This window comes from Stegostoma tigrinum, chromosome 2 (assembly GCF_030684315.1).
Source record: "Stegostoma tigrinum isolate sSteTig4 chromosome 2, sSteTig4.hap1, whole genome shotgun sequence".
Lineage (NCBI taxonomy): Eukaryota > Metazoa > Chordata > Chondrichthyes > Orectolobiformes > Stegostomatidae > Stegostoma > Stegostoma tigrinum.
The window spans coordinates 12,648,871-12,661,381 of NC_081355.1; the positions used below are offsets into that span (position 1 = coordinate 12,648,871).

General features: G+C 42.4%; 1 protein-coding gene across 5 annotated transcripts in view; it reads left to right on the plus strand.

Annotated features, from left to right (window-relative positions):
- The first annotated feature begins 406 nt into the window (after window positions 1-406).
- LOC125461457 (tubulin beta chain-like) overlaps window positions 407-12,511 on the plus strand; it is a 28,752-nt gene continuing 16,647 nt past the window's right edge. Inside the window, exons 1-2 of one of the 5 annotated variants that reach the window (XM_048550316.2) lie at window positions 410-1,090; window positions 11,571-11,679. Coding sequence is in view for 2 of the 5 variants with exons in the window: in XM_048550274.2 (XP_048406231.1) it covers window positions 10,857-10,913; window positions 11,571-11,679 (166 nt within the window). In the remaining 3 variants the exon portion in view is untranslated. Of the gene's footprint in view, window positions 1,091-1,129; window positions 1,148-10,780; window positions 10,914-11,570; window positions 11,680-12,511 lie in introns of those variants that run through there. The other 4 variants (XM_048550274.2, XM_048550283.2, XM_048550325.2 and 1 more) reach the window with 4 other exon arrangements.

Consider the following 12,511-nt stretch of genomic DNA (forward strand, 5'->3'; position numbering starts at 1 on the left):
CTCGGGCGACCGTCCGGGCAGCGTTTGCACATTCTCCCCGTGTCGATATGGGTTTCCCCCTACAGTCCAAAGATGTGCAGGCTAGGTGGATTGGCCAGGCTAATTTGCCCGTAGTGTCCAGGGATGTGTGGGTTATAGGGGGAGGGGTCTGGGTGGGATGCTCTAAGGGGCGGTATGGACTTGTTGGGCCGAAGGGCCTGTTCCCACACTGTAGGGAATCGAATCTAATCAAAGCAATTTTAAATGACTGACTTTATGATGAGAATAACGAGATGGTATTCAGAACAGCAGAATGGTTCGAAGTGAAAGCTGTCAATGTGCAGTAAGGACAAAGATTAAGCCTCAGGGGTTCATTGCACGTGTTTCCGCCTTGGCCACTGTACTTCCTGTGTGTCTTGCTTCATTCACCGCCAACAGTACACTAGGGCCTGTACACTTAATGAATACTTTTGAATATTACACCCCATTTGTGACTCTTAACTATTCCACGCTGCAAAAACATGCACTTATCTAACCGAAACACGCGGTTCGGTTTATCGTTCCACAATTCTTGTTTCAGGGAGACCAGCTGAGCTTTCCTAAAAGCAGTGCAAGTGTTAGTTTCTGGCTACAGGACGGTCAGAAATTGACATTCACATTCGCAACAGCGACGTCAGCGTGAAATCCAAATTACTGTCGCTAATTGCAACCGAACAAAGAAAATCTGTCACGTCCTCCAAGCTGGGGATGTGGGTCGATCGTGCACCGGTGACAAATGAAGCCAGTTCACCACATTCAGAAAAATGTTTCCACTGCTCTCCGATACCGTGAAGTCTAATTGGAAACATGGGGACAAAACAAAACCAGTACAAATTATATGGTCGACAAACCACAGTCCTGTTCAAATGAACTGGTTCCCCAGAATTGTCTTTCCGCTTGTCCGAAAATCCTTGCAGAATTATTCAAAAACGATATAACAGAACGAGCACATCCAATTCGAAAACACAAACGTGGTTCTCTGGGTTACTGTCAACAGCAACGACTTACATCTATATGGCGCCTTTATCATCCCTGCATCCCAAAAGCAGTGAATCAGATCAGGAGATATTAGGTGAGACTGACTAAAAGCTTGGTCGAAGTGGTCGGTTTTGGGTGTGACTTGGAGAAGGTGAGAAGAGTATACGGTAAACGCGGCAAGTGTAAAACGGTATTATGTGTGTTTGTGTACGTGTTTTGTGAAATCCATTATACCTAACCACGGTACGGTATGGGGATCTGAAAAAGATCCATCTTCCGCTGTATTATGACATAAATTCCAGACCATACAGACCTGTGCCTTTAAGACAGTTAGATCACATCTCACCATGTGACATTCACCATGCCTCAGTCCCTGCTTTGTCACGGGGTCGGTGTAGATATCTTCATTCAGTTAGTCAGTTCGGCGTACACGATGAACGGTGACATCATTAAACACGGAACCAGATTGAAACCGTAAACAGTTAGAGTTGTAAAAATATCTTCATGACAACAGTCTCACTTAGCTCAACCATCTTCAGCTCACCATCAACAACCTTCCCTCCATCATAAGGTCAGAAGTGGAGTTGTTCGCTGATGATTGCACAAATGTTCTGCACCATTTCAGCCCTCCCCAGATACTGAAGCAGTTCGATGTCCAATTGCAGCAAGACCTGGACGATATCCAGGCATGATCTGAAAAGTGGCAAGTAATATTTGCACCACACAAATGCCAAGCAATGACCTTCCCGAATGAGGGAGAATCTGACCATTCCCCCTTGATGTTCAATGGCATTAAAACCACTGAGGACACCCACGATCAATATCCTCGGGCTATCAGTGACCAGAAACTGAAGTGGACTCACCGTATCGTAGACTCCCTTCATTGTGGAAAGAGGCTATTTGGCCCATTGAGTCTGCACTGACTTTCCAAAGAGCGTCCCACCCAGACCTCAACCCTATGCTCATAATCCCATGTTTACCATGGCTAATTAACCTAGCCACCACATCCCTTAGACACTGAGGGCAATTTAGCATGGCCAATTCTCCTAACCTGCACATCTTTGGACTGTGGGAGGAAACCCATGCAGACACAGGGAGAACATGCAAACTCCACACAGACAGTCACCCAAGGCTGGAATCGAATCCAGGTCCCTGGTGCAGTAAAGCAGCAGCACTAATCACTGAGCCACCGTGCCACCCAATAAGCATACAAAGATATTAAAAAAAGTATAAAATATAAATATAGTAGTTACGGGAGCAGGTCAGAGGCTTGGAATATTGCAGCACCTGATTCACCAAACCTGTTCACCATCTAAAAGGATCAAGTCAGGAGCATGATAGCATATCTCTACTTGCCTGGATCGGTGCAACTCCAACAACACTCCAGGACAAAGTGGCCCACTTGATACATCCACAAACATCCACTCCCCCCACCACCAATACTCAGTAGCAACAGTGTGAACCATCTAGAAAAATTCTAAGTAAAGGTACAGCTCCTTCCAAACCCAGGACCTCTTCCATCTAGAAGCACAAGGATAGCAGGTACGTGGGAACATTACCACCTGCAAATTCCCCTCCAAATCATTCACTGCCCTAGCTTGGAAATAAATCACCATTCCTCCACTGTCACTGAGTTGCAATATTGGAACTCCCTACCTAATGGAAATTGTTGGTCTAACCACAACACGTGGACTATGGCAGTTCGAGAAGGCAACTCACCACCACCTTCTCAAGAGCAACGAGGGTAGGGCAATAAATACTAATCAAGCTAGTGATGCCCATGCCCCATGAGTGAATTGTTAAAATTAAGACATTTAGCATGCTCGCCTTCATTGCTCAGTCCTTTTTATGTAAGAGTTGGGACATCATGTTGAGGATGTGTAGGATAACAGTGAGGCTTCTGGAATATTGTGTGCAGTTCTGATCGCCCTGCTATAGGAAGGATATTATTATACTAAAAGGAGTTCAGAAAAGACTTCCTAGGATGTTGCCATGATTGAGAAGTTTGAGTCATATGGATAGACTGGGACTTTTTTCACTGCAGTGTGGGAGGTTGAGGGGTGACCTTTGGAGGTTTATAAAATCATGAGGGGTGTAGATAAGGTGAATAGCCAAGGTCTTTGTAGGGGCATCAATGGAGTATAATGTCAACAAAGATCCTGAAAATCTTTCAGATTTCCAAAGATTAACTGAAAGTTCAGACCAATTTCAGGATATGCGGGCTTAACTTCATGTTATATCATCAACAGTTAGGTGAAACCATCGACCAATCTGTAGACAGATATTACTGACAGATCTAAATGTACAGAATATGACCTCACTGAAGCTGGTTATTGCCTCTACACCAATCAAATCATTCAGTAAAGCACTTCTGTACAAGCTAAAGATCATATCATTGATGCTGTGCTAGAAAAAGGAAGCAAGTTTGAAGAAACTGTAACAGTGCAACAACATTTGCTAGCATTTGGCTCAGGAAAAGTTATTGCAACTAAAATAGGTTCATTGAAGCATCCAAATGTTATTAGAGGTGTGGCTTGTCTCACCTGCCCAAGACCATCTGTAGAATTTAATGACATATGCAGGCTATATTTCACAAGAGGACATTGAATTAAAATCTAAAGGAAATCCAGTCAGCCCAGAGAAACCGAAAGTGGCGATGTCACAGGATTATTAATCTGGCAATTCTGGTCAATTTCCTGGGGACACAGGGTCAAGTCCCACTCCAGCAGCTGGAGGAAATTAAAAGTCAACATTTTTATTCAAAGCTGAGGTAGACAGTTTTCATCAGGAAGGGAATCAAGGGTTATAGGAAAAGGCAGAAAAATGAAGTTAAGGATTATCAGATCAGCCATAATCTCATCAAATGGTGGAGTAGACATGATGGGCCAAACGGCCTGGTTCTGCTCCTGTGTCTTCTGATCTTTCTGTTTTATCCTTATACTTTCCAAACTATGTGACCAAATCATATCTTCTTTGAGATGTCCTCCACAAGGCAAACCATGTTTATGGCAGGAAGATCACCAGCATATTTTTCAATCTTCCAAAATCAACTAATCATCCAGCCTGTGCTTTGTTCAATGTTATGATCCCTTGAAACTCACCATATCGGAAGTAGATGCCTCTCAGAAAGTTCTTAAGAGTATGCCTCCTGCATGATGGAAAATTAATTGCAATTGGTTCTCAGGAAGGACCACTACACCAAGATTGAAAGAGAGAGACCCTTGCTCTATTTCTTGCTTTGAGATACAGGGTTTCATATGTATCCAAACATGACACACTTAATTTTTCATACCGAAAGATAACCAAGAGGTTAGCATGTGAATCCATATATTGGCCTGGCTTTTATAAAGAAATCAGTCAATTGATCAGATTGTGTGATCAAATGAGCACAAAGCATTATTGGAAAGAAGGAAGAAAATGACACAAAAAAATGATCAATGAGTATGCCGACACTTTTCTTGAACAGAACCAGGTCAAAGCTTAAGAGTTCAAGATTTTCATATGGACACACGGGTTCATGGAAATATACTGAGTCATTGTCTCTAGCCTAGTTCATATAACATTGTAATGAGCAATGGTCAAGTCCTGCACTGCATCAGCCAGACATCAGATAGGATGACAAATCTATGACAAATGGTGCACATACACACACACATACATGGTGACAGATAACACATCTCAGAGTGAAGCTACGCTATCAAGTTGTGACAACTGTATAAGTACTAGACCTATGTCCACCTAGGTATTAACTGAAATATACAAACAAGATATCTAAATATATCCTTGTATATGTTAATCAGTAAAGGTTCCCATTCTTTAAAATGCAAGTGGAGTAATGTTATACAAGGATATAAATTCCAGACCAGACAGGCTTGCATCTTTAAAACAATGACATTACAACATGTGACTTTCTGGTATAAAGGTACCCACAGCACCTTTAGTCACACTATGTCATGGAGTCAGCAATATATCTTCAGTCGGTCATGTGTGCATATTCAGTAACATCAGTAAGTGCATAACCCAGGCTATGTATAAATTTGTTTATTATTGCTGTATAGGCATAGCAAATAAACTTTAAGACAATTGTCTCAGCAAGAAACCAGTCCTCCGTGGTGTATAGAGTTATGATCCTGGCTGATATTATGACTGGACAGGTCAGATCTGAAAGTCAAATCTGACTTGATGGAATTTTTTATTGAACACGTTCATCTTTCACTGAATGCTGCACATCTGGTTTAAGCAATGAAACATAAGTTACTCAGAGAAAAGAAGACCGAATAAAATAAAACCAATTTGTAACATAAATTGAAACATTTTGAAATAAAAATATAATATTCCATCTATCACAAACAGTACCTCTGTACAGTATTCAAACATCGCTATCACATCTATAGATTTGACTTAACTGTTGGTTTCAATTCTGTCTTGAAAATCTGATGGCCTCTTCCTTGAGCATTCACAAAATGGAGCTTAGCTTTTCTCTGCTTCGAATAACCCTTCCGGGTTCTAATCAAACATTTTTGTGTGGAACCCTTACACTGATGTAACCTATATGCTAACTTTGCTAAACTAATTTCTTTCTCTACAAAAAGCTGTTTCATACTTCTGGACTTCTGTAAACCGATATCAAGAACTTTCTAAGTCCTTGGTATTTTCCTTAAGCAAAAAGAAAATCATGATCCTACTAATTTAAAGCAAACTAATGCCCTTCATATTGACACTATCCAATTGTTAAAGTTTCCCAGTGCAAACAAATACCAGTTGACATTTTAGGAACTAACTCTCTCATACTGGTTTCAAGATACTGTGGTTCCTGAAATATTGATAAGTTAATAATTAAACCCCCTCATAAACATAGACAAATGCTCTAGTTCAAAATGGCAAACTTAAAAAAAAGATTAAAACATATACAAATCACATTCACCACATCATAACATAAGACCATAAGACATAGCTGTAGAAGTAGGCCATTAGGTCCATTAAGTCCACGCTGCCATTCAATTAGATCATAGCTAACCTGATAACCCTCAAAACCTTCTGAAGAAGGGTCCAGGCCCGAAATGTCAGCTTTCCTGCTCCTCTGATGCTGCTTGGTCTGTGTATCCATCCGGCTCTACACCTTGTTATCTCTGATAACCCTCAATTCCATTTTCCTGCCTCATCTCCTCAATTTTGATTCCATTACTGATTAGATATCTGTCTATTTCAGTCTTGAATATGTTTCATAACCAAGCCTTTGCAGTGCCCTGTGGTAAAGAATTCATAAATTCACTACACTTTGAGAGAAAAAAATCCTCATTGTCTTCAAATGTGTGATTGTTTACTCTGAGATTATGTCCTCTGATGCTAGACTCTCTCAATAGGGGAAACAACTTCCCCCTTCTATCCTATCAACTCCAACAATTTTTTTAAATGTTTCTATAAGATCGTATCTCATTCTTCTAAACTCCAATGAGTTCAGGCCCAACCTACTCAACTTCTCATAAGAAAATTCCACCATAACCGCGATCAGCCAAATGAACCATTTCTTCAAAGCATTCATATTTTTCCTCAAATAAAGAGGCCAAAACTGTTCGTAGCATTCCAGGTTTGGTCGAACCGATATCTTGTATATTTTTAGCTAGACTTCCCTATTTAATGCCCTTTCCTTTTGAAGCTAGAGCCAACATTCCATTTGCCTTCCCAAGCACCTGCTCACTTTGGACGATAACTTTTGGTGATATATAGCCAAGGACTCCCACATTTCTGCTGCAATTTTCCACAGTGTTGCCTTAATTAAATAATATTCAGCTCTTCTACTCTTCCTGCAAAAGTGCATAGCCTCACATTTTCTCACATTATATTACATCTGCCAAGTTTTTGCTCACTTTCTTAATCTGTCTATATCCCTCTTGTTTTTTTGTGTCATCCTCACCATTCACCTTGCTACCTATTTTTGTGTCATCCAAAAGCTTGGCAACTTTCACTTTTGACATTCGTTCATTTTTATTGCAAATAATTGTGGACCCAGCACTGAAACCCATGGTACTCTGGTAGTTACAGTTTGCCATCCTGAAAATATCCCCTTTACCCCAACACTCTGCACCCTAATTGTTAGCCAATTCTATAACCACGCTAATATACTCCCACCACCCCATGTGCTCTTGTCTTATTAAGTAGCCTTATGTGCGGTACCTTATTGAATGCTTTTTGTAAATTTGAATCTATTACATCGACAAATGTTCACTCTGGTTGTTTCCTCACATTTTATAAACTTAAAGCTCTTATTGCCTGTTTTTATGTTCCTTGTTAGTTTGCCTTCATACTTTAGTTTCTTTTGATCATCTTTGTTGGCTTTTAAAACTTTCCCAAATCCTCAACAAGTTCTCTTTCAACTCCTCTCATTTTCCTCAGGTAAGAGAGGTTGCCATGGGTACCTGCATAGGCCCTTGTTATCAGAGATAATGGGAACTGCAGATGCTGGAGAATTCCAAGATAATAAAATGTGAGGCTGGATGAACACAGCAGGCCAAGCAGCATCTCAGGAGCACAAAAGCTGACGTTTCGGGCCTAGACCCTTCATCAGAGGCCCTTGTTATGCCTGTCTCTTCATAGCATACGTGGAACATTCCTTGTACCAGTCCTATTCTGGCCCCCACCCACAACTCTTTCTCCAATATATCAATGATATCATCAATTCTGCTTCCCTCTCTTGTCTGAAATTGGAAAACTTCAACAATTTTGCCTACAATTTCCACCCTACCCTCACTTCCATCTTGTATATCTCTGACTCATCCCTTCCCTTCCTCAACATTTCTGTTTCCATTTCTGGGGATTGGCTGGCCACTAATATCCACTACAAACCCCTGACTCCAACAGTTACTCGGACTATACATCCTCACACCCCACTTCCTGTAAAGACTCCATTCCATTCTCTCAGTACCTCTGACTCCATTGCATATGTTCAGATGAGGCCAACTTTGACAAGGGAGCCTCCAAAATGTCTTTCCTCAACCAAGGATTCCCCAGCTCTGTTGTCAACCGGGTCCAACCCATCTCCCGCACTTCTGCCCTCAACCCTTCTCTTCCCTCCCACAACAGTGATAGGGTTCTCCTTATCCTCACGTACAAACCCACCAGTATCCACATCCAGAAGAGCATCAGATGTCATTTCCACCACTTCCAGTGAGATGGCACTACCAGACACATATTCCTCTCCCCTCTCTTGTCCGCCTCCCACAGGGACCATTCCCTCCGGGACACCCTGATCCACACTTCCTTCACCCCCAACACCTCCTCACAGCCATATGGCACCTTCCCCTGCAACCAGCGAAGGTGCAACACCTGCGCATTTACCTCCTCCCTCCCCAGTATCTAAGGGGCCAAACATACCTTCCAGGCAAAGCAACATTTCACCTGCATTTCTCAGAATCTAATCTACTGCACTTGCTGCTCACAATGTGGTCTTGTCTACATTGGGGAAACGAAGCATAGACTTGGCAACTGCTTCGTAAAACATCTATGTTCTGCTCGCAAAAAAGACCCTGAACTACCAGTTGCCTGCCACTTCAACGGACTACCCTGCTTCCAGGCCAACATCTCTGCCTCTGGCTTGCTGCAGTTTTCCAATGAAACCCAATGCAAGCTGGAGGAACAACACCTTATTTTCTGCTTGGGGACCCTACAGCCTCCAGACTCAATATTGAGTTCAATAATTTTAGGGCCTAAACTCTTCCATGACCCAGTCCCCCACCCTGCACACCAGGCCTTGTTACCACACAGCCTGCCACTAAACACCCTCTGTTGTTAGTCACTAACAGTCCCCATTAACAACTATTCACCCTCCCAGCCTGATCATTAGCAACTCCTTTGTTTGTCCAACTGGCTTTCTCTCTCTTTGGGCTCTATCCTATTGTTTACTCCCTACCCCACCCACCTCCCTATTTTCTGCATATAAACTGACATTTTCCCAGATACCATCAGTTCTAAGGAAGGATCACCAGACACGAAACATTAAATCTGTTTTTTCCTTCATAAATGCTGCCAGACCTGCTGAGCTTTTCCAGCAACTTCGTTTTTCTTCCCGATTTATAGCATCCATAATTTTTTTTCGGTTTTTCTGATTTATCACTAATCTTTTCCATATCGTATGTTTTGTTTTTCTTTCTGTTTGATGCTATTCTTAACTTCTCTAGTTAACCATGGTCAGTTTATCCCTTTTCTAGAACTCTTCTTTCTCACTGGGAATATCTTTACTATGAGCCATGAACAACTTTCTTAAATGTTTGCCATCAACTGTCTTTTCTGGTAAACTCCTTTCCCAGTCCACTCCAACCAACTCTTCCCTCATTCTTATGCAATATATGGACTACATTGTTGAAAACGACAAATGCATCCCTTTCCACATTTAACCATTCGAATTGTGTGAAAACAGTGTCCCATTATACACAAATTGCCTTTGGATGAGATTGTATTCCATTAAATATAATTCCATGGAGAAAGAGTTAATAGTTTGAGTCCAAGGTGGTTTTTATGCTGGTGAAAAGCTGGAGGAGGCAACAGGAGTAAGAAGAGGAGCTCAGAAATAGGCTAGAGAGTGAGAGATTTGATCTCTAATCTCCTTCACCCTCTAACATTTTACTGACTACTTCTTGCTCCAATTGCCCTCATCCCTATTTTTAACTGCATAAAACTCAACACTTTCCCACCTTTCTTTTCTGTTCCAAAGAAGAATCAGAATGGACTCAAAACGTCGACTTTGTTTCTTTCTCCACAGATCTTCCCTGATGTATTGTGTTTATTCCAGCACTTACTGTTTTTATTTCAGATCACCAATGTGTTGGTCAGTGCACTGAGAATAGGAGTTGGGATATCATGTTGCAGCTGTACAGGACATTGGTTAGGCCACTTTGCATTCACTTCTGGTCTCCCTGCTATAGGAAGGCTGTTGTGAAACTTGAAAGGGTTCAGAAAAGATTTACAAGGATGGTGCTGGGTCTGGAGGGTTTGAGCTATCAGGAGGGGCTTGAAGAGGCTGGGGCTATTTTCCCCGGAGTGTCGGAGTCTGTGGGGTGGCTTCTTGGGGTTCACAAAATCATGAGGGGTATGCATTAGGTGAATAGTAAAAGTTTTTTTTCCCCTGGTTAGGGGAATCCAAAACTAAAGGGCACAGGTTTAAGGTGAGAGGGGAAAGGCTTAAAAGAGACAAAAGGGGCAAAATTTTCGTGTAGAGGGTGGTGCATGTAATGGAATGAGCTGCCAGCGGAATACAATTACAACATTTAAAAGGCATCCGAGTAGGAACGGTTTAGACGGATGTGGGTGCAATGCTGGCAAATGGGACCAGATTTCTGGTCAGCGTGGACGAGTTAGACCAAAGGGTCTGTTTCTGTGCTGTACATCTTATGACTCTGCCTTTATAATGCTTCGAACCCCATATTCAGGAGAGTCTGCAGATTCAGCATCATACTTCTCAGCTACCTCAGAACCCACTGAACTACAGAGAAAGTAAGTAGCCCTTAAATCGAACGAATCTGCTTAAAATGGACAGGAAAATTTTAAAGAGCACGGTGGGCTGAGTGGCCTCGTTCTGCGCTCTCATCCTATAAAGTAACAACTGCTGGCTGGACTGGTATCTGGAATGAAATATCTGGGCGCTGGGAGCCCCAGTTTGTGTTGGGGAAGGCAGCACTGCGTTCAGACGGAGCTGCGGCAGATCTCTGTCACATGGCGAGATCAGACTCCGCCTTTAGCCCCGGCTCCTCCAATCCCGCCTTCCTGGGAATTTTGGGGGAGGGTAAGGAATTACAGCCTCTTTGTCGCTGACAGGAGAACGGGATCAGGGGAAAGCTGGAAGCCGCTGAACACAAGGAAGTGTCAAAATGCGTGAGATTGTGCATATTCAGGCTGGACAGTGTGGAAACCAGATCGGAGCTAAGGTAGACGCTTCAATCAAGAAGAACCAATCTTGATTTCTTTTTCTTTTAAAAAAAACATATCTTTAGATCAATTTATCTATTGTATACCACTGCAGTACAAATTTATCGCAGGGGAATCTGAGGGAAAGTCAGCTCAGAAGGCAAAATTGTGCCTTTTGTAAAAAGACGTGATGATCGTATTGTGAAATTTAAATATAGTTTTTGTCTTTAGTGGCGCCGAAGAAATGACTCGATCACATGCTATTCAAATAAGCGATGCAATATTGGCTTAGTGGGAGAAATGCAAAATCTTTCACTGGAAGGAACCAGTCATTGCAGTGATGTTATTGTTCAGACTTCCTCCAGTAAATTGCATAGATTCCAGATTTGATGAAAGGGGAACCCTCCATATATATAGCATGGGGAATAATGCGATGGAGATAGACCTTCCTGGTGATTTGAGGTGGACGAGGGAATGTTTCAGAGGGAGGGAGGAAGGGGATGAGGGTAATGCAGAATAGTGACTAGCTGCCCGGGATTTTGATGTTAAAGTGAGGGACAGTTTGCACAATGGCTGTAACGAGTAGACAGTGACATGGCTTTAAAAGCAAGCGCTGCTAGTTCGGTAGCTGCCTGCTCCTGGCCCCAGCGCTAACCATTGCTTTTTTGTGTTTCAAGTTTTGGGAGGTGATTAGCGACGAACATGGTATCGACCCCACCGGCACATACCAGGGAAATGGCGGCTTGCAGCTGGAGAGAATAAATGTCTACTACAATGAAGCGGCAGGTACCGAAACCGCAGCCCATATCTACCACCTCTTGCCCTTTTTATTTTTAATCTGGTTTTTTTTGGTTGGGTGTTGAGGGGATAGGGGTTAGACGAGTTTCTGTCAGGCTGAGCTCTTCTACAGCTTCTATGCATTATTCATGATCTCCGGGAGCTGTGCCCCACATCGTTTCCCCCCCATCATGTGTTTTCTGCAAAGTGCGGGCGCATGGGGCTCTCCCAACACGCTTAAGGCACAGATAGAACAACGCAAAATCATCTCATTTGGTACCAAGACCACACCCCTCCCCCCCCCCCCCCCAACACACCAAAGGCATAAAAAATTGCACCATAAAGACACACCACTTTTATTGCTAAGCTTTTAACAACGTGGGACTGGGAGCAGTGATCGATTAAAGAACAGATTTTTCAAACTTAAACCCAAATGGAACTGAGGGATCCCAGTGGGATTGTCAGATTTCTGCCCATCTGTTATCTAGTGGAGATGTTCTAGTTTTATACTAATAAGATTTTCAGCCTTTTTTTGCGAAGGGCAGGGGTAGTTGATGTATTGTTTTGAGCTAGTGCAGGAGGCCATGGGAAAATACTTGAGTACTCACTGCAGAACAAAAACAAAATTTCAAAATCGGAAATCCAGAAAGTGCAGTTGCTGTAACATCCCCATCATCAGATCAGAGACTTGACTGCCAATATATCTGTCGCATCACCTTATGCAAATGTGTATATCCATGGTGTTACACTTTGATCATGAAAGTGTGGGTCCACCATCTGTATTTGCATTGTAACATCGCATCAGTTAATCCATCTATATGTAGAATGCCTCAGAGATCTT